Source organism: Littorina saxatilis, linkage group LG12, assembly GCF_037325665.1.
Source record: "Littorina saxatilis isolate snail1 linkage group LG12, US_GU_Lsax_2.0, whole genome shotgun sequence".
Classification (NCBI taxonomy): Eukaryota; Metazoa; Mollusca; class Gastropoda; order Littorinimorpha; family Littorinidae; genus Littorina; species Littorina saxatilis.
In genome coordinates, this window is record NC_090256.1 from 44,149,779 (window position 1) to 44,171,760 (window position 21,982).

Genomic DNA, 21,982 nt, shown 5'->3' on the forward strand with positions numbered 1-21,982 from the left:
CCTTCGTGTGTACATGCAAGCACAAGATCAAGTGCGCACGGAAAAGATCCTGTAATCCATGTACGGTTGGTTATGAAACATGAAAATACCCAGCATGCTTCCCCCAAAAGCTGCGTATGGCTGCCTGAATGGCGGGGTAAAAACGGTCATACATATAAAAACCCACTTGTGCAAAAACATGAGTTAACATGGGAGTTTCAGCCGATGAACGAAGAAGAAGAAGAAGTAGAAGAAGAAGAATCTGGACAAAATTTACTTGGCAGCATTGAAGCTGACTCGATCATGGCAATTTTAGTGTTGGTGCTCATCCATAAAGAAATGAAATAAAACCATGCAAATGTTTTTGTTTTTTCATTTTGTGTTATTTTTTCGGTTTCAAGACAGAAATTCATTGGATTACTTATAAGCAGTAGATTTGTTAGATGCTTAATTGTATAGACATTATGCACTTGAATTTATACTTGGAGAATGCCAGATATAAAGGACATGTGTTTCTAGAATTAGTTCAGAATTCAAGATAAAATTTGACTTTAAAGTGTAGCAGCATGTCTTTGTTATTGGTTATTGTTTTCCGTGACGTTATTATGGTGACTGATTATGTGTGTTTCGTTGTACACACTTCATTTTTGGTACATTTTTGAGTCACTTGAGAAAAAGTGATTATTACAGATGACTGCACAAGATGTGCTATAGCAGACTGTAAAGGCCAAGAATCAATTGTCTTACTGTTGCACATGTAAGTGTAGTGGAATGTGAAGTGCATTTAATCATTATCTATATCAATGTTTGTGTTTGTCTATTTGTGTTTGTCGATTTGTTCTATAAAAACCAGTCTTGATCTAAGGACTATGTCCGGTCAAGAATAAAAGTTGGTTCTTGTGTATGACTGTGTATGTAAGTGTTAGTTACAGTGCCTTGGAGAATGAGGAACATATGAGCTTGTTCACTTCGATTCTTGCTAATCTGTCAGGTGCCAGGAGATTGGTTCTGCATAACTCAAACTTACTTATTGCACATGCTCTATGCACGAAGAGCGCTTACATCCCTTTATTTCCCAGATCTTATATATACATTTTGATTGAGCCTTTTTAATTATGTTAAAGAAGTATTCTGTAAAACGCATAACATAAAATTGCCCATTCGATTTTAGAAAAACTTTTTCTTTTATTTATGCATTTTTGTCTTTTCACATTTTCTTTAATATGAACAATGATTTTAGCAATACATTTACCTGTGGACCAACCATTAATTTGTTGATTACTTGAATACTACATGAACTGTGATTTTGGTTTACAAAGTTAAGATGATCTATTTTTCATTGTTTGAACATTGTTTTAATGTCTTTTTGTTTAAATGATTAGCATGTCGACATTAAAGGCACAGTATGCTTCCCGTAAACCATCACAGATACTGTCAGGCTTTTACACACAGTACAAACACCCTTTCATTGAAACACTGCCGCTTGAGAACATCCTATGTGCCCTCCATAAAGAGCGAGCAATTTTCAAAGAATTTATTTTTGCGTGGTTTATCTTACCCCTGAGCCTTCGTGAACCCGTGTGATCCAGTTTTCCTTTTTCACAATGCAGTCGTCAGTTAGTAATTTGAATGCGACTCGCTGTGAGCTTATCTGCAATAGCACGTTATTATGTACCTCTGACTATGCACGAAACAAACGGCTGTGGTTCACAAGAACTCTCGCGATGGCTTTTGACTGTTCAGAGGAACTGGCGATAGGCATAAACCGTCGTCTGCTACGAGAACCACGACCTTGCGTGACCCTGCTTCTGGGCGTTTCTTTTTTCAAACTTTCAAAACTTCGAATTGTACTGATCTTGTCTTGATGAAAAAAGAATTCTTTTATGATTTAAGAATGTTTGTGTAACAAGCTGTCAATTTATTATTTAGATTTTAAAAGTTAGGTCTAGCGCCAAAACGCACCACGGTCCGATTGTCTACTGAGACAATCCGCAAAATTAATTCTTTGAAAATTGCTCGCTCTTTACGTAGGACACCTAGGATGTTCCTGTTTGGTGAGCGTTCAAATGGAAGGGTGTTTGTACTGTGTGTAAAAGCCTGACAGTATCTGTGATGGTTTACGGGAGGCGCACTGTGCCTTTAACTACATGCATATATAGTGGAACCCCCTTTTTTAAGACCCCCCGATTTAAGACTCCCTCCTTTTTAAGACTATGTTTTTCTCAGATTTTCTGTTCATAACCTCTGTAAATTTACCAATATTTTAAACTCCCTCCTGTTTAAGACATGATTTTCTCACTTTTGTGAAGGCCTTAAAAGAGGGGTTCCATTGTAACTGTTTTCACCTGAGTGAATGTGTGTGTGTGTGTGTGTGTGTGTGTGTGTGTGTGTGTGTGTGTGTGTGTGTGTGTTCTCCTGAATGCGACCTTTTATTGAGTATGAGTCAAAATTTTCATTTCTTTGAGCTAGAATGTTCGTGTCATGAGAAGGCTAGCTAGTCCTTTGCTGCATGAAGGCAAATCAGAAAAGACCAGGAAAGAGCTTGTATTGTATGAAAAGCAGTTATTAATGTTCAGATATTTTAGAAAACCATGTGCCATATAGATTGAATATCTCATATTCAATGAAAACCCCCCGCAGGTTAGGGGGAAGAATTTACCAGCATGTCGTAAGAGGCGACTAACGGATTTTGTTTCGCCTTTTACCCTTGTTAAATGTTTCTTGTATAGAATGTAGTCAATGTTTGTAAAGATTTTAGTCAATCAGTAAATGTTAAGTCCTTTATACTGGAAATTGCATTCTCCCAGAAACACTTAATTATGCCAATCTTTGAAATGGATGGAGGAAAACGGTATATCAGCCCCCACACTTCTTCTTTCCATTGATTTTTGGTATATGTTCAAATGAAAGTGGTCTGATGCTATGTAAAAGCCTAGGCAGATTGGAGATGTAGATAATCATCAACACAGGAAGGAAGGAATCGTTCAGAACTACAGTAATACCTGTCTATAACAAACATCCAAGGGTCCAATCAAAGGGGTCGTTATAGATAGGTGGTCGCTATGGAAAGGTGATTTATATTGGACACAAATTCGTTTGCGATACTTTGAAGTTGTTGTGGTCACTTCTAAGAGGTGGTTGCAATGACAGGTTCAACTGTAGTTCATTGTTCACACATCATTCTAACTGTAAATTAGAAAAAAAAAATCCTGGACAGAAATGTGTCGGATAGAGAGAATGGGGAGAAAAAAACCGTAAAGGTATACATAATCTGTATGTTCTGTTAAAAAACATACAAATGCACCCATGAACTCAAGGCAATGAGATCAGACTCAGGAAACACATGGGTGTTTTCTCTTGCCCTTCAGTTGTTTTTCAACTTTGTTCATCTCACCACAGTAGTCACTTTGTTCTTTAGATTGTGTATGTTTTGTTTCGAGAATTTACTATGTTTTGCGCTGGAATGAATAGACGTTATGCAAAGGAGCACCTGTAATTTCATGAGATTGGTGCAAAAGGATCCACGTTATTCTGATGTCAAAAACTTAGTATTAAAACAAATCGCGTACTTGGACTGAATGCTTAGTGTGTACTGCATGTGCGTGCGTGTGTGTGTGTGTGCGCGTGTGTGTGTGTGTGTGTGTGTGTGTGTGTGTGTGTGTGCGAGTTTATGTCTGTGTGTTTGAACTCTCTTTCAAGTAATATCTGATCCAGAACAACAGCATAGGGCATGGGTGAACTCCACACCCCACCCCTTTTAAATCTCTGTCAAGAGTTTTTATTCCTGCTACTCGATCTTTACTTGATTGCACTAACCTCAGTGCGACTATACCTCAACGGATCTCTCGTGCCTTACGTTTTAGGTAAAGGACCATTCATGTAACTTTCAACACAACGCTTGATGAAGACTCGACGGTCCCCAGAAACACCCTTAAAGTACACGTACACAAACAGCCATGTACACTTCTAAACACACACATACTCAGACAAACACACTCACACACACACACACAAACACGCACACACGCACACACACATACGCACACAAACGAACGCACTGGCACGCCGCATTGCCCGGCCACCCCCCCCCCCCCCCCCTGCCTTGGTGTGCCTTACGCTTTTACTGAGTAGGCGGAACGTATACTTGCTGTTAATGTGTTATTTGAAAAAAAGAAGCAACAACAGTGATCGAGTGTGCGATAATGCACACAGCGATAAATCAGTTACAGAACGCATATGCGCTGTTTGTTGTGAAGGCAGCACCAACAACATCGCTGACAAGAGGTGACACCGATTCATTCAAACCGAAAGCAGACGGGCCAGGTGATAATCAATACCTGTTCTACGTAATACTTCCTGGTAGGCTGTCTCCACTACTATGTAGACGCCATGTTGGCTGTAAGTAGGCCCGGCAGGAGTATACAAGGAACTTAGTCGATAAATATCGACAGGGGGCGGACAAATGGTTTACATGTGAAATGTGTGTATATGGGTGTGGTTCTGAAACAAACAAACCATGTGAACCCCCCCATCCCACCGCTCGCGGGCTGAACGACTGACGTCACATGTCGCTTCGGTCTTTTCCTGAGAAAAACACCGCGTGTACATAATACACAATTCGATCGCGTAGCACTGCCAATGCACATTTTCGCAACGAAAACCGTGCTACTGTTTCTTGTGTGTTAAATCTGAAAGCAATATAAGTGAACGAACAATTGAAAACTGATATCACGTTACTAAACTCCCAAAAGTAATAAATTACTTCTGACTGCGGTACACAATACGGCAGTCACCTCTGCGAATGCTGTCGAAGAATCTAACCGAAAGTAAACATTCTGGGAATCTACGCGCATCGGCCTTGACGCAAGTTCAATACTTAGCCAATGAGCGCGCCGCGGCGAAGTTGGCCGCTGTAAGTCTCGCAGCGCTGGCTGGCTGAGCGAGTTGCGTGTCCATCCTTTTTTGGTCCAAGCCGCACCGGAGACCAGATTAGTAGGTGCTTGATTTTGGTATTTTGATTTTACATAACATTAAACCTTTCTTGGGGTTCATGGTCATGGCAACAGCCATAATAATATTATATCATGTATAATATTACATTTCAGCATATTTGAATTACATGTCATCATACCAAACTGTCATACATTTTTATTCCTACATCATTCTGATTGATCACAACCAAACCTACTATCAGTGGACACATCCAAATGTAAGCGCCTGTTCTTGACAACTTTTAATCGATCTAAAAATAGCAACTTGCTGGGCCCTCTGCCGCCAACAGACACTGTTTGGCCTGTAGGTAAAATGTACAATGTATTTTCTGATTTGTGCACAAAAGCTTTATTTCTTTTTTCTTTTTTTTAACATAACAATGTTTAATGTCACTGTATGGTTAAAAGACCATGGTCATATTTGTAAAAAAAATGTTAAATTAGAAAATAAATAACATTTTGGTTCATGATTTTTCCTACACCTGTGCTAAAAATAAGAAATAAAAATGTCGGGTATATAAGTCTCTCAAATACAGCTAGGTATGAATGGCTCGGTTTGAGTTTGTTGCAGTTGACCCTGCACAATGCGACATATCATGTTTTTGTTGAACAATTTTGACGTCACCCCTCCCATAGGGTGACGTATTTCACAACTTCCTGTGTTACACAAACTCTGTGATGACCAATTTTGACGTCACCCCTCCCATAGGGTGACGGATTTCACAACTTTCTACAGATGAACAATGTTGCCTCCACCCCTCCCATAGGGTGACGGATGTCACAACTTCCTGTGTACACAAACTGATGACGTATTTCACAACAAAATGGCGCTGCCCATGGTCAACCTCTAAACTATCCGTATAGAATGGGGGCGTCCTCGCCCCCATAATAAGGAGCCTGACATTCTGCGTTTGCGACTTAGCGCATAACCACTTCATGTCCCAAATAGAAACTTATTCTGGGGACACAAATAGAAACTTTACTACTGCGTTTGCGTGACGTGTAAAATGGCCTGCCAAAAGTTGAACGACAAGGAAAAAGAGGATGGCCGGGCGCCTAAAAGGTAAGTTTGTCAATACAATTCAAAGGGGGGAAGACTGACAGGTAGGGCGTACATGACTGTGTTTCGTCTCGATGAAGAGATCATATTATAATGTAGCCTCTTGGCACAGCTGACTGCAACTTTACTACGAGAAGCGAGTGGAAACGGATAGGTGTTGCTGGCCCGCAACTGCGGTAAGTATACCTGAAACGGAACGACGTACAACTTATCAGATGAAAAGTATGCGGTGGGGACCGTCAATTCGGTGTTTGTCTGTTCTTTTCGTCACTCTACTTTCAACTTTCAGTTTAGGTATGACTGTAGGAGTCTATATTGCACACACCGTTACCAAGGGAAGCCGCTACACTGAATTAAAAAAAAAAATTGTTTGTATTTATAATGACTGGATTTATTTTCTGCTGGATGACAGTTCTGCGAGTAGCCTACGTTGACGCCGTCAGTTGAAAACTGACCCGAGAGAGACCCGGCAGTGTAACTTGAAACGCAGTGGCATAGAAGGTTTGAAGAAGTTCACGCCGTACGTGGCTGATTTCAATTTCACCAATCTAGTTTCACTTTTGATCGCGTAGCTCTGATTCAGCACAATGTGGTGTTACTGACTAATTTTACACCCATTGTTTCACTTGTTGTTAGGCCTATAAGAGTGTCTTCGTCAGGACCTATCCTTTCTTTGTATCTTGACTTTTCTTCAAACAAACAAACAAGGAAAATAGCAATTTTCTGTGAGTTCATTCAATCATTCTATGATGCACGACTCTAACCCAGTCTCTCAATACTATCAAAGAGAACCTCAGTCATTGATATAGTTATTTTGGCCAAACATCCTTGCATCATTTTTACTGCCGTGGCATAATAAAGTGTGCTAATTACAGCCTTTTAATAAAGTTCACAAAAACACTATTCGTTGTATCCTATTCTCAGACACAGGTTCCAGGCAACAACCATTTTCTGCACGAAGATCGTCGTGTCCAACATTCACCCAGAGGTCAAAAGAGAGGAGCTGGTCAGCTTCCTCAACAGCGGCAAGGTCCGCTGTGCTGTCGACGATTTTCAGGAACTTCCCAGCAGGAACGGTGCGGCTGTTTTAACCTTTGCAGCCCTTGTAGGTCAGTGAGAGTGTTGTATGGAAGAGTTTTCAGAGCACCAGCTGTTTATGCTAGCGTAGATAGTGTGAGTGTGTGTGTGTGTGTGTGTGTGCAGGATTGGATCAAAGGGTCATGGAGGGGGGGGGGGGGGGTCCAAATTGTGGCCAAGGTGGAAAACGAAATTAAAATTTTTCATTTATCTTTAATTTGAGCATGACTTGAACCGAAGACCTTCAGATTTTGGTTCCGATACACTACCAAATTCACTAAACAGGAAAATAAGACTAAGTAAAATATTTTGTCAAATACTTCATTTTTCACGAATATTTGTCATTATTAATTTTGTATCCTTAATTTTATAGAATTTATTTAGGAAGATCAGTGTTAGTAAATATGTTACATTCTTCAAATTTCTATGACATTTGTGAATTACCTCTACAGTTTTACTGGAAATGTGTGCATTTTGCATGCAGATCGTTAATGAATTTTCTAAACTGAACAAAATAATCAAAGACAATGTGGCAAATTCATCTAATTTCTGGTGAAGTTCTTAATCTCAATGCTCCACTTGATCATTTCATGAATTTAATGAACAGGAACATTGATTAATTTGGTAAATTTTTCAGGTTTCTCCGAACTTTGTGTATTAGATGAATGTTTCCTGCTGATTTGAAAGATTTTACTAAATATGATAATTAGGAGAGAGAAAAACTGACCCGGTGAATGTGTCAATTTGTTTACGGTTTGTTCAAAAACTTGGAGAGACAGAGACAAAGAGAAACAGGATTCAGACACAGAGAAAGATGGACAGACACAGAGAGGCAGAGACAGGGAAAGCGTATAAAAAAAAAGATAGACGGAGACTGGGCGGTACGGGAAGAGAGAGAGTGAGACAAAGAGAGAGAGAGAGAGAGAGAGAGAGAGAGAGAGAGAGAGGCAGCTAAGAAAGAAAGTGAGCGACAGAAGGACAGAAAAAGGGACAGAGAGAGGCAGACAAATAGATAGATAGAGGCAGCCAGGGACAAACACATAGACAGGGAGAGAGATAAACAGACACAGTGAGAGAGAGAGAGAGTGAGAAAGATGGAGAGAGAGAGAGAGACAGAGAGAGAGAGAGAGAGAGAGAGGGACAGAGTGAGAAAGATGGAGAGAAAGAGAGAGTGAGAAAGATGGAGAGAGAGAGAGAGAGAGAGAGAGAGAGAGAGAGAGAGAGAGAGAGAGAGAGAGAGATACAGGGACAAGCAAGTCGGTAGAGAAAGAACCGATACAGTGAAAGAGAATGAGAGAAACAAACACAGCAAGAGAGAGACAGAGACAGAAAGGAACAGATAACGAGACAGACAGACAGACAGACAGACAGAGATACAGACACAGATAGCGGCGACAGAGAGGTAGAGATATACGGACAAAAACAAGAAGACAGAGAGAAATAGAGAGAGCGAGAGTCAGATATAGGGATTTGGGAGAGAGAAAATAAACAAGTCGCGTAAGGCGAAAATACAACATTTAGTCAAGTAGCTGTCGAACTCACAGAATGAAACTGAACGCAATGCAACGCAGCAAGACCGTATACTCGTAGTCCACCGCTCACGGCATAGGCAGTGAAATTGACAAGAAGAGCGGGGTAGTAGTTGCGCTGGGAAGGATAGCACGCTTTTCTGTACCTCTCTTCGTTTTAACGTTCTGAGCGTGTTTTTAATCCAAACATATCATATCTATATGTTTTTGGAATCAGGAACCGACAAGGAATAAGATGAAAGTGTTTTTAAATTGATTTGGAAAATTTAATTTTGATAATAATTTTTATATATTTAATTTTCAGGGCTTGTTTTTAATCCGAATATAACATATTTATATGTTTTTGGAATCAGCAAATGATGGAGAATAAGATAAACGTAAATTTGGATCGTTTTATAAAAAATTTCGACCAAAATTTCAACCAGTTTGGTTGAAAAATGAGGGCGTGACAGTGCCGCCTCAACTTTCACGAAAAGCCGGATATGACGTCATCAAAGACATTTATCAAAAAAATGAAAAAAACGTCTGAGGATATCATACCCAGGAACTCTCATGTCAAATTTCATAAAGATCGGTCCAGTAGTTTAGTCTGAATCGCTCTACACACACACACACACACACAGACAGACACACACACACACACACGCACATACACCACGACCCTCGTCTCGATTCCCCCCTCTACGTTAAAACATTTAGTCAAAACTTGACTAAATGTAAAAAGGTAGACAGAGGCAGAGCGATACAAGAAGAGACGGAGACAGAAAAAGATGAAGAGAGAGAGTGAGAGACAGAGACAGAGAGACAGACAAAGATATATACACACTCGGACAGAGGGGGTCAGGGAGACAGACAGAGACAGTAAGAGAGAGAGAGAGAGAGAGAGAGAGAGAGAGAGAGAGAGAGAGAGAGAGAGAGAGAGAGAGAGAGAGAGAGATACAGGGACAAGTCGGTAGAGAAAGAACCGATACAGTGAAAGAGAATGAGAGAAACAAACACAGTGAGAGAGGGACAGAGACAGTGTCACGATTTAGTGACATGGATCAAGAAAGTGTCACTCTGTGGGGTGCCTTCTCTTGGTCAATTGCGATAGAAAGCGCCTGTGCTTTCTGTCAACGGTTGTGGGTTTTGCTGACAGCACATAACGTACACGGGTATTTTGTGTTGCACGGATTTCACGGGGGTGATTTCTGCTGTCGAGGCAGAATTGTCGATAACTGAACTGGGGTATGTGACAGGGTTAGTCACGTGATTTCGTCAAGGTTGTCTGTCTGAGACATGTTAACTGGACACTCGAAAACTCAGCGCTGGGGAGAACGGTCGGTGTCTTATATTTCCTGCGAGTTTGATGGACTTCATCGCTTTGATTTCTGCATTGATATTCAACGCGCCGCTCTGCATATACAGGAGGGCTTCAGGAAAACTTCAGTTTGAGACCACTTTCTCTCCGTTCACATGCGGTCTGACGTAACGGGTCGTCAATTTCTCTTCGCTGTGCGGGAAAGAAATTTCACCGCATAAAGGATTCGGCAAGAGGGTGAATGGGGTATCGCTGTTGACGAACAGGTGCCATTCAAAGGAGGAAGCGGTTTTCGCTTCAATGAGAGTGCTACCTACATAGGCTTTTGAGGTAATAAATCATTATTTAACGCTGTTGACGAGTCTGTGTTTGTGGAATGAAATACTCTCTGTTGTTCTTTCCAGGTTAGCGCATAATTTGCTCTTTGTGACGCTAAAATAATAATCTGTATATGTTTTTTGCAGATATGGAGAGAAGGAAGGAAATGGCTGATTTGTTGTTATAAAAGTTCGTTTGTGCAGGCCCACGTGCTCGATGAGATATATGTAAAGATGACATGTTTAAAGGTGGAGGTTGAGGGGTAGCTTGGCATGTTTAGTGCACCGGTGCTTTTTGTTGCAGCCTTTCTTCATCTTCTACTGTTGCTGGCTGTTTTGCTGCCTATTTGCGGACGCTGTAACCGGACCATCAGACGTAACCAGCTAACCGGTTAACCAGCGACTGAGTGAGGCGCCTGATGTCTCCACTTTTCCCTGCTTCGTAGCCACGCCAGACGGCACTACATTCTACGGAGCAGTTGTGGAGACTATGAACTAATTACAGGCCGTCCACTCAGTGGCACAACAAAGCTAAGTGCACCATGTCTTATGCACCCTTCATACCACCTGGTCATCTACTATATTTGTGATTATACTCAAGTGGTGACGGCGTGGGGTGTATGACACCTGCATAAACCAGCATTTTACAGACAGCTATATTTTCCTAACTTTACACGGGATCAGCGTGTTACTATAATTTTCTACACTTAACTGGCATTTGTTGTCAGTGACCTCTTGGTATTTTACGTTTTGAACGTAAAAGAACATATTTGGAGTGAAGTCTCGAGGGAGGTGGCGTGATATTACATAAACAGGCGTCTGAAACTTATACTTTTGTTGATTCTATCTATTTGTATGACTGCGGGAGTGGATCGTGGTGTGGTTAGTTAGTTAGAAGTAACTAACCGTTCATAATCACCTTATTGTGATATTGAAACGTGACAGACAGAAAGGAACAGATAACGAGACAGACAGACAGACAGACAGACAGACAGACAGACAGACAGACAGAGAGACAGAGACATATAGCGGCAACAGAGAGGTAGAGATATACGAAGCAACAGGAAGACAGGGAGAAAAGGTAAGTGCGAAAGACATTGTCAGATATAGGGATTTGGGAGAGACAAAATAAACAAGTCGCGTAAGGCGAAAATACAACATTTAGTCAAGTAGCTGTCGAACTCACAGAATGAAACTGAACGCAATGCAACGCAGCAAGACCGTATACTCGTAGCATCGTCAGTCCACCGCTCATGGCAAAGGCAATGAAATTGACAAGAAGAGCGGGGTAGTAGTTGCGCTGAGAAGGATAGCACGCTTTTCTGTACCTCTCTTCGTTTTAACTTTCTGAGCGTGTTTTCAATCCAAACATATCATATCTATATGTTTTTGGAATCAGGAACCGACAAGGAATAAGATGAAAGTGTTTTTAAATTGATTTCGAAAATTTAATTTTGATCATAATTTTTATATTATTAATTTTCAGAGCTTGTTTTTAATTGGAATCAGAAAATGATGGAGAATAAGATGAACGTAAATTTGGATCGTTTTATAAAAATTTTTTTTTTTTTTTTACAATTTTCAGATTTTTAATGACCAAAGTCATCAATTAATTTTTAAGCCACCAAGCTGAAATGCAATACCGAAGTCCGGGCTTCGTCGGAGATTACTTGACCAAAATTTCAACCAATTTGGTTGAAAAATGAGAGCGTGACAGTGCCGCCTCAACTTTCACGAAAAGCCGGATATGACGTCATCAAAGACATTTATCAAAACAATGAAAAAAACGTCTGAGGATATCATACCCAGGAACTCTCATGTCAAATTTCATAAAGATCGGTCCAGTAGTTTAGTCTGAATCGCTCTACACACACACACAAAACTTGACTAAATATAAAAAGGTAGACAGAGGCAGAGTGATACAAGAAGAGACGGAGACAGAAAAAGATGAAGAGAGAAAGTGAGAGACAGAGAGACAGACAAAGATATAGACAGACTCGGACAGAGGGGGTCAGGGAGACAGACAGAGACAGTAAGAGAGAGAGAGAGAGAGAGAGAGAGAGAGAGAGAGAGAGAGAGAGAGAGAGAGAGAGAGAGAGAGAGAGAGAGACAAACAGGGGCAGACGGAGAGAGAGAGAGAGAGAGAGAGACAAACAGGGGCAGACGGAGAGAGAGAGAGAGAGAGAGAAACAGGGGCAGACGGAGAGAGAGACAGAGACAGAGAGACAGACAAAGATATAGACAGACTCGGACAGAGGGGGTCAGGGAGAGAGACAGAGACAGTAAGAGAGAGAGAGAGAGAGAGAGAGAGAGAGAGAGAGAGAGAGAGAGAGAGAGAGAGAGAGACAAACAGGGGCAGACGGAGAGAGAGAGAGAGAGAGAGAGAGAGAGAGACAAACAGGGGCAGACGGAGAGAGAGAGAGAGAGAGAGAGAGATAGAGAGAGAGAGAGAGAAACAGGGGCAGACGGAGAGAGAGAGAGAGAGAGAGAGAGAGAGAGAGAGAGAGAGAGAGAGAGAGAGAGAGAGAGAGAGAGACAAACAGGGGCAGACGGAGAGAGAGAGAGAGAGAGAGAGAGAGAGAGAGAGAGAGAGAGAGACAAACAGGGGCAGAGAGAGAGAAAGAGAGAGATAGAGATAACAGTGTGCTGCCAAACTAAAGACATGGAGTTCATTCAATCAAAAAAAACACTCGTTTTCCTTGAAATATGTTTTCAGTAAATTTGCAATTTTCCTTGCCCTACAAACCAGGACATTTACACATTTTCAGGGATTTTGTAAATTTCCTGGTTTTGACAATTTACTGTAACATCTATAGATATATACGACTAGTGTCTGTCTGTCTGTCTGTTCGCGATGCACGGCCAAAGTTCTCGGTGGATCTTTTTCAAATTTGGACACCGTATTCAGCTACACCCCGGACACAACCTCATCGATGAGATATTTCAACACGTGCTCTCAGCGCGCAGCGCTGTGCGCGCTGAACCGATTTTTTGTTGTTTTTTTGTTGTCGGGATCCACTACCAGTAACTCTTCCTTATTTTTCAGCCGCGATTATCTCCCTTCCTCCGTGTGGCGTCAATCCATATTCTCGTTACTACGTTACTACTTTTAGAAGGTCACTGCACGTTACTTTTTTTAGAAGGTCTCCAATGTTTTGCGCGTTTATCTTCTTTCCTTCGTGCGCCGGTAAAGCCGGCGTACACCCGGCAGAGCCGGGTCCCAGGCGCAGCCTGGTATTCGGCTCTACTTCTTCCCGGCGAAGCGGGTAATCATCTAGTATGTATATATATATATATATATATATATATATATATATATATATATATATATATATATATCTTTCAGACGGCAATGTGCGGCTCGATATGACACTGTCACAAAACTTCTTTTTTGTTTTTTGTTTTTGTTTGGGGGGGGGGGGGGTCCGGAACCCCCCCCTCTTGATCCGCCATTAGTGTGTGTGTGTGTGTGTGTGTGTGTGTGTGTGTGTGTGTGTGTGTGTGTGTGTGTGTGTGTGTGTGTGTTTAAGTACGAAAAAGGTAAAGGGCACTTTAACATTTAATTTTGTCCTGATGATGTTTTTCTCTCCTCACTCAGAAGTTGGCGCCCTTCGGGAAATCTGCAAGAGTAACCCTCTACGGGAACAGCTATTACAGATTGAAGCAGCCCAAGGACTCGAAGGTAGATTTTTGTCTACGGTACGTGTGTGTGTGTGTGTGTGTGTGTGTGTGTGTGTGGATGTGTGTGTGTGAGTGTGTGTGTGTGTGTGTGTGTGTGTGTGTGTGTGTGTGTGTGTTGTTTTGATTCGTTCTAATGTAAGTTTTGACATTCATTCCGGGCTACGCCTATTAACAGTTATGATTGCAGTATGAATTAGTCTTGAAATAGATATAGTCCATTTAACTGTTTTCAGAGAGGTGATACGTGGGTGAGCGGGGAGGATATAGAAGAGTGCCATAAACATGCTAGGAACGGGACACTATCTTTGTTGTACTGTCTCATTATTTATGTAAGTTGTCGTTCAATTAAATGGCATTTTCACACCTGAATTGAATTACCGAGTTTAGGGAGACATGTAACACTTGCATTTAGTTTTGATGAAATGAATGATTAATTGAACTTATTTACTTGTACAGATGCAGATAGCAGTGGTGCATATGCCACATCCGGGGCACAGAGCGCACCTGTCACCACTCGTGCTACTTCCAGTCATGTTTGTTTGGAGGCCCTTGTTTCCGGCATCCCACCCACTGTTACTGATGATCACCTGACAAACCTCTTGGAGTGTGCGACCGATGACTGCGAAGTCAAACATGTCAGACGTGGTACCAAAGAAGGAGTAGCTGTTGTTGTTTTTGAAAAACATGTTGGTAAGATTGAAGAAGAAAGTTTTTTGTATTGTTTTTTTTAAATTGTTAAAATCTCGCTTTCGCTCGCATTTCAATATTTTTAAAAAGCAACTCGTGTAAACCTGGTACACAGGAAGCCGTGTAGTATTATCTATTGTTATTGTTGCTTTTTTATTCATCACGGTTTTTTCTCCTTTTTTTGAGGAGGAGGAGCTGTTACTGAGACACACAAAAACGTGCTGAAAGTTGGTCCAGATAAGCATTGAATTTCTGACCTGGTGGAAAATGTAACAGAAAAAGTGGAATAGAAAGAGCTACAATATATCAATTTTAAAAGTGAACTATATATCTTTTGATTGACTGGTTTGTCTTGTGTCTGGCATAATTCCTGTAAGTTGTTTATGTAACTTAGTGTATTTCTATGTGCATGGCAGACACAGATGAGATACAAAGCTTCTGCAATGAAAACGCTGAAGATGGCAATGTGCTGCGGGTAGAACCAGTCGCAAACACAGGTGCCGTTCTTATTCGCAATCCACCTCCTGAGATCACCACGGGCAGCTTCAAGTTTTACCTCCGCAACACGAAGCGTAGCGGGGGCAGCAAAGGTGTCACGATTAACAGAGATGCTCACAACCAGTATCTGGTGGCGAGCTTCGATTCCAAGGATGGTAATTGTGGTTTTATTGTATGTTGAAATCTGTCTCTTTTCCTTCTTTTCGGTAGGTTTTCTTCTTTGACTTATGTAATTTATACCTTTATCTTACTGACCGGAACGCTTGTTCCTTTGTTGTTCACTTAACTGACGCCTTAGATACTTTCAATACAATGTTTTTTTCAACAGGCACAATGAAGTCACCGATTTTTGTTTCTGACTCACTAGGTACAAACTTAACGTTGAGGTTTTATCGCATGCTTTTCAAGCTAGAACCTCCAAATATCACAAATTGGTACATTGCAAATGGTAGATTTTGATAATCTTTAAACAGGACAAAAGTTTGGTGTACCGTCGTCAAATTTGAAGGTCACAGCGAGGTCATGTTTGGGTAAAAAAAAAAAAAAAAAAAAAAAAAAAGAGTAGAATTCCCATTTTCTCAAACCTTTTGAAAAAATATTTTTGAAACTTCATACACTTCCATGTTTTGATTACTTCTAGACATGACCCATAGCTTGATTGATTTTCGTCAAATTTCAAGGACACAGAGGGTAAACAAAATATATGCACTGTAATATATGTCAATCTGGCAATAAAACAAGTGCACAAACCAATTGTTGAAGAAAGGGACTAACCTGCAATACTTTTGCCAGCTTTGTTTTCAGAGCAATGGAACAAATTTATGTTTTTCTTTTCGTTTGGGAGAGAGGGGAGTGAGGTAGATGGGGTAGGAGGGGGAGGAGACAGAGAGAGAGAGAGACACAGAGAGAGAGAGACACACACACACACACACACACACACACATACACACACACACACACACACACTCATACACACACACACACACACACACACACACACACACACACACAGAGACAGACAGACAGACAGACAGACACAGACAGACACACAGACAGACACATAGACACAGACACACAGACTGACGAACAGACAGATAGAGTTTGTCAAGTAAGTTTGTACTGTCTTTTATTCTGCAGTGGCTAAAAGAGTGGCAGAAAAACAGCATACCCTTGAAGGCCATGCTCTACAGCTCGAATGGTTTGACCTTGACCTGAACATCCTTCCATGCCCAGACGATCGTTCTGTGGATGTCACCTCAACCTCCCGGCCAGTAGCACAAGGGTCAACCTCATTTTGTGTAGCAGCGGCAGACTTTGCTCCCCCAAATCAAGAAAACTCTCACTCTTTTGTGCGTGGCAACGATGTAAATCTTGATATCACCAGGGGCTTGGAAAGGATTAATCTGTATAAAAGGGTCGAACAGTCCTCAGTAGTTCATCAAACTATTGACCTGAACTCCAAACAGAGGTTCTTTCTGAACAACTTTTGCACCGCAGAGCTGGAGTCAGTGCAGCGTGGCACAGGCTTGAAATATGCATGCATAGAGATCAAGAGAAATGTCTGTGAAATACAAGGCTACTGTGCCGGGGTGACGAAGGCTGAAAAGAGACTGAAAGACATCATCAAGAAGCTCTGCTGCAGACGAGCCATTTTCACCCATCCTAACCTTGCCTCTATGCTGCAGTCAAGGAAAGAAATGTGGGATCCGATGGTTGGCCGTGTATCACAAGAAAACTGCTGCATCATCACTGAACTGCCAGATCCTCGATTGAAAGATGCAGACAATGACAGTGATGAGTGGGGCCAGTGGAGCGCGACAGTGATCAACTCCTTTCCTCTGCCAGGGGGGCAGGAGATTTTACATGTCACAGATGGGAATGCCGAAGATTTGAAGGTAGACGCTGCTGTCTTGTGCTACAATGGACAAAGCGTGCAATCATCTACCAACAGGCAAAAGCGTCAATCTACACAGGCATCCGTGCAAAACACAGGTTTGTTTCTGTCTGCTTGTACTGTTTCTCTGTCTTGTACTGTTACATTTTAATCATTAATTTTTCGCACCTTCTGTTGTACTAACAAGTATGCTACAACCCAGCTTCTGTCCAGCTGAACTCTTATTACTGATTTACAGTCTGGCACCATCAGTGATAATGTAATGAAGTACAGGATGCACCCTAGACTTTATCATCTTTGGATCTGGATCTGTTGTACTAACAAGTATGCTACTACCCAGCTTCTGTCCAGCTGAACTCTTATTACTGATTTACAGTCTGGCACCATCAGTGATAATGTAATGAAGTACAGGATGCACCCTAGACTTTATCATCTTTGGATCTGGATCTGGAGACCGTAGAGTACTCTACGGTCTCTGATGCCCACTAGATGTTGTTCATGGGGTATACATCAGAGGGGCCGACTTCGGCTGTACGTGACGGGTGGTGAGCGCATCGCCATTTGAAAAGGCCTCTTCGTACATGGTCATAAATGTTTTCCCAGTCCCATAAAATGTATCATCATTCAAACATCTGTTCTATGTTTGTAAGCTTGACTCTGTGCCAAGCTCTGATAGTTTGTATCTGCTCTATCCTAATACTGTAGTGAATAAACCCAGTTTTACCACTTAGCTTAAAGTCTAATAATAATAACAATAACACGAATATTTGTAACGCGCACTTATCTCACCAACAGGCGACCCAAGGCGCACATACACTCACAAACGGAGACTTAAAGTCATTAACACACACACACACCATCAACCATTAAATATGTACAGTTATTCAGGGTGGGATGGGGGTGGGCAGTGTAGAATGCATGGATTATTTGGAAAAAAGGAATGTCTTGAGTGCAGATTTGAATGATTCGAGGGACTGTTGTTGACGGAGGGGGAGAGGTAGTGTGTTCCATTGGCTAGGTGCTTGGAAAGAAAATGAGCGTTGACCTGCTGTTTTGAGTTTGGTGTGGGGGATGTTGAGCTTAAAGGCCCGGCAGGAGTATATAAGGAGCCTGACCTTCTGCGTTGGCAAATCATTTCAAACCTCTTGCAGGCAACGGACAAATACTGCTCCTACATTTTCTTTAATATCTCAGTTAAGCATGAGTTACGGTGTCAGATTTTTTGTTCACACAGCTGGTTTTCACACATTTACCGCCCTATGCACTTAGATAAGGTTAATTCTCCATAATAAAGAAGATATTTGTAAACAAACATTTCAATGGGGATCTTGTTCAAAGAAAAGGGCGGAGTCAACACTCTCCGACGTCACAGATTTACACCATGCGTTCCAAAAATAGCAAAACACGTGGCATGCGGCAATTTGGTTCCAGAACATGCTGTCTCAGGTGCATGTGTATTTGTTACATCGGATATGAAGAAAGAAATGCAACTAACCTTTACCACCAGTTGTGGCCTTGATAGGGTATTCCTGTGGGGTTGGGATAAAGCTCTCTCACTAATTTGAGCACACAGTCGGGCATCATAAATTTTCTCGGTTAATGTTTACCCGTGTTGGATTGTCTTGATGTAAGGAAGACGTCTTTTTCGCCAAGTACAATGCACAATTCCAAGCACCGCGTCGGTCTAGCATGGACCAATACTTCTTGTAGAGTACTTTTCTAACGCCGGAATTCCTGCGGTGTGGCAATTGGCCTGTACCTAGCCACCTCTGGCGATGCCGGATTTGTCACACAAGGGCTGCAAAAACAAAAGGCACACTGGCCTACCCCAGAGGAGAGCACTGTACTAGGACCCGTGTCTCCGCTTTCACAATTGCCTCCAGGATCAGATAACCAGGTCTGCACCCTAACGGTACTACACACACGAGAGACAGCCTAGCGCCTCTGTATCGAGGTCACACGATGATGGCCCAGCACCTCTTGGTACACAAGTCGAATCTTTTATTACACACCTTCGAGTTTCAAATGGCCACTGATTCTCAGTAAATAGTCTCCTTATTGCGTTCTCCTGGTCACTTAAAAGTTGAGAAGTGTTAAATCAAATTTCGCCATTTATTTCCACAGACAGAAAGAGATGTCAGTGCAATACAGCTTACAGACCGCAGCCTGGCCCTTACTAAGTTACTATCACCATCGGATGTTGGAATGTGAAACACTCAGGTTTTCCCGCCATCTGTCGACAACACTGATTGTGTTAGAGGCTCTCGCTGGGTGGAATAACAGACCGTGTTCCAAAGTATGCGTATACACTACGCAGATTATCACCGTTGACTTCGTCTACATGGTCCCGCTAACTATAATTACTGTCCCTGAAAGTGCCTCACAGGATGGGCAAGTTTACTTTCAAAACAGAAAGGGGTAATCTAAACTCGGTTTGTTCTAAGTGGACATGGGAAACAAAGGGACTCGGATCTTGGGTCGCCCCTGGCAACACAAATGGAAGAATCCAGGATATGCAAATGGTCTTCTGCAGTTTATTCCAAGGTGGTAGGGGGTTGAAAGGGGGAACGAACGGGAGGGGGGAGGGCGGAGGGGACAGTGGTCGGTGGAGCTACTATACTAAGACTGCAGCAATGTAGACTGGTGATGTGAAATCATCACCCACACATTTCGAGGTACCCTCCCCCCTCACCATTCGGTTCACAAGCCTGTTTTTGTCCTTGGTCAGTTTGAAAATGATTGGTTTGTTCAAGTATTCCGCCAAAAAAATGCGCCAAGATTTCCCTCCTCATTTTAGTGGTGTTTGACGCTTGCCCCACTCACTTAGTCAGAGTCTGATGCAAAAATTGACTCCAGAATTCTGTTCATTGACGTTGTGACGTACTAAACTTGTTTATTGTTCTCGGTTTTGGCTGATTCTGTGTTGTTTTTCTGTTAATATCAGCGAAAGTACCATCATAGCGGTGACTGAGTTACAGCAACCAAGACTAAGTTTCATTTTGTCCGTTTGACTAGCCTGACATCTACAGCCTTGACATTGTTATTCTGTTTCTCTCTGTGTGACTGATTTTTTTGACACAAAGGTTCTCTGTGTGAAAGTTCAATTGTATTGTAAATATAAACAAAATACGCAATCAATATGCAAGATATCACAAATGTTCAGAAACGAAAATATGTGAAAAACTCTGAAGAAGCTGAAAAGAAGAAATGCTGCTCGCACAGACAGAAAGCCAGATGGTAAAATTCAGTTTAGCGGTGAGAGAGAGGAAATTAATCTTATTTACGCCCAAGTTCAAAAGGTTAAAACATTTTTGGGAGAAGGAAATCCAAACAAAGAGCTTGTGGACACTATCTTGTGCTTTTTTTTATTGACAAAAACATTGAAGCTGATTTATTAGAGCGCCCTGGTGCCCCCGCGTCCCCAGTGCACTTTGGCCTGTTCGTGTTTACATCGCGTGCCACGCGTTGTGCTATTTTTGCTAAGCCCCGCCCCTTTTTCTGTTGCATTATGGGAGAGGCCGGATCGGCCGTGACGTGTTTAAGGGAATCGGCTCTCAGCCCCTCTCTGGAAGCCTTCAAATCCCGGATCTAGACACCCCTCCCCGCCCCCACGCCCCTCCCCCCGCTCCTCCCCACTGACCTCCCTCCTCTATTTCTACCCCCCACTAGCTACCACTGAACCCCCGGGCAGTTCTAATGACACCAGCTGCAAATCATCTTCGCAACTCTCTCCAAAGTCTGCAGAATCTTCACTTTGATGAAGGCGGCAGTCTAAAGAAAGAAGAAGAAGAAGAAGAAGATGATCTGAGTGCTCGTGAAGGGACATAGAGAGAGAGAGAGAGTCAGAGAGATAGGCAGGGGCGAGACCATGGAGGCATTTGTAGGTGAGAGTGTTGATTTTGTATGTGATACGGGCAGGAATGGGCAACCAGTGGAGCTGATTTAGGAGGGGGGGGGGGGTGATATGGTCTCTCTTTTTCTTTCGTAAGACAAGACGGGCAGAGCTATTTTGAATGCGTTGGAGACGAGAGATAGAAGAAGAGGGAAGACCCGCCAAGAGAGAGTTACAATAGTCAAGACGTGAGAGAATGGTGGAAGTGACCAGTTTGGCGGTAGCATCTGTGGTGAGGTACTTGCGGATAGTGGCGATGCGGCGGAGTTGGAAGTAGCAGGTGCGAGAGACAGAAGAGATGTGTTGTTTCATATCATGGAAAGGGTGTTGTCTAGAGTGACTCCGAGATTTTTGACAGCAGAAGACAGAGGGACAGAAGAGTCAGAGAGTTGAAGAGGGTCGGAGGTGGCATTGGAGAGTTTGGATGTAGTGCCTATTAGAATAGCTGAAGTTTTGTTGCTATTGAGCTGAAGTTTGTTTTCTGTCATCCAATTCTGCACGTCAGTGATAGTGTCAGAGATAGAGGAAAGAAGAGATTCAGACTGGTCAGGGGAAGAGCTGTTGTGAAGTTGAGAGTCGTCGGCAAAAGAGTGGTGGAGAACGTTGTGTCGGTCAAGGATGTGGTCAAGAGGTTGAGTGTAGAGAGTAAATAGTACAGGCCCAAGGACTGAGCCATGAGGGACTCCGCACTCAAGCCTGATGGGGTCAGAGTTCAGTTTGTCAATCGAAACAGTCTGGTAGCGGTCGGTGAGATAAGAAGAGAACCAAGAAAGACTGCTGTGCTATGGATACCAAAGGTGTGCTGAAGGCGTTGAAGGAGGATGTTGTGGTCGACTGTGTCAAAGGCCGCTGACAGATCAAGTAGGGCGACGGCAGAGATTTCAGCTTGGTCAGTGGCAAAGAGGAGATCATTAGTGATTTTGAGAAGGGCAGTTTTGGTGGAGTGGTGAGGACGATAGGCAGATTGAAGCGGAGAGAGAAGATTGTTGCAAAGAAGGTGAGACTGAGTTGAGTTGTTTCAGGACGACTCTTTCAAGGAGTTTGGAGATGAAGGAAAGGTTTGAGACAGGGCGGTAG

The 21,982-nt window shown here is 42.3% G+C and overlaps 1 protein-coding gene across 1 annotated transcript; it reads left to right on the forward strand.

Moving 5' to 3' along the window:
• The first annotated feature begins 4,397 nt into the window (after nt 1-4,397).
• On the forward strand, nt 4,398-21,758 carry LOC138983108 (uncharacterized). The gene is made up of 7 exons (XM_070356515.1): nt 4,398-6,033; nt 6,955-7,139; nt 13,852-13,935; nt 14,391-14,624; nt 15,038-15,274; nt 16,257-17,111; nt 21,703-21,758. Exons 1-7 carry the CDS (start codon nt 5,978-5,980, stop codon nt 21,756-21,758), a joined length of 1,707 nt encoding a protein of 568 aa, XP_070212616.1. The 5' UTR covers nt 4,398-5,977.
• The last annotated feature ends 224 nt before the right edge of the window (nt 21,759-21,982 follow it).

Excerpts from the sequence above, each read along its gene's own strand:
- LOC138983108 (XM_070356515.1), top strand. The coding sequence starts at position 5,978 with ATGGCCTGCCAAAAGTTGAACGACAAGGAAAAAGAGGATGGCCGGGCG. Across the intron at positions 6,034-6,954 it reads GATGGCCGGGCGCCTAAAAG|ACACAGGTTCCAGGCAACAA; the intron begins GTAAGTTTGTCA and ends TCCTATTCTCAG. Across the intron at positions 15,275-16,256 it reads GAGCTTCGATTCCAAGGATG|TGGCTAAAAGAGTGGCAGAA; the intron begins GTAATTGTGGTT and ends TTTATTCTGCAG.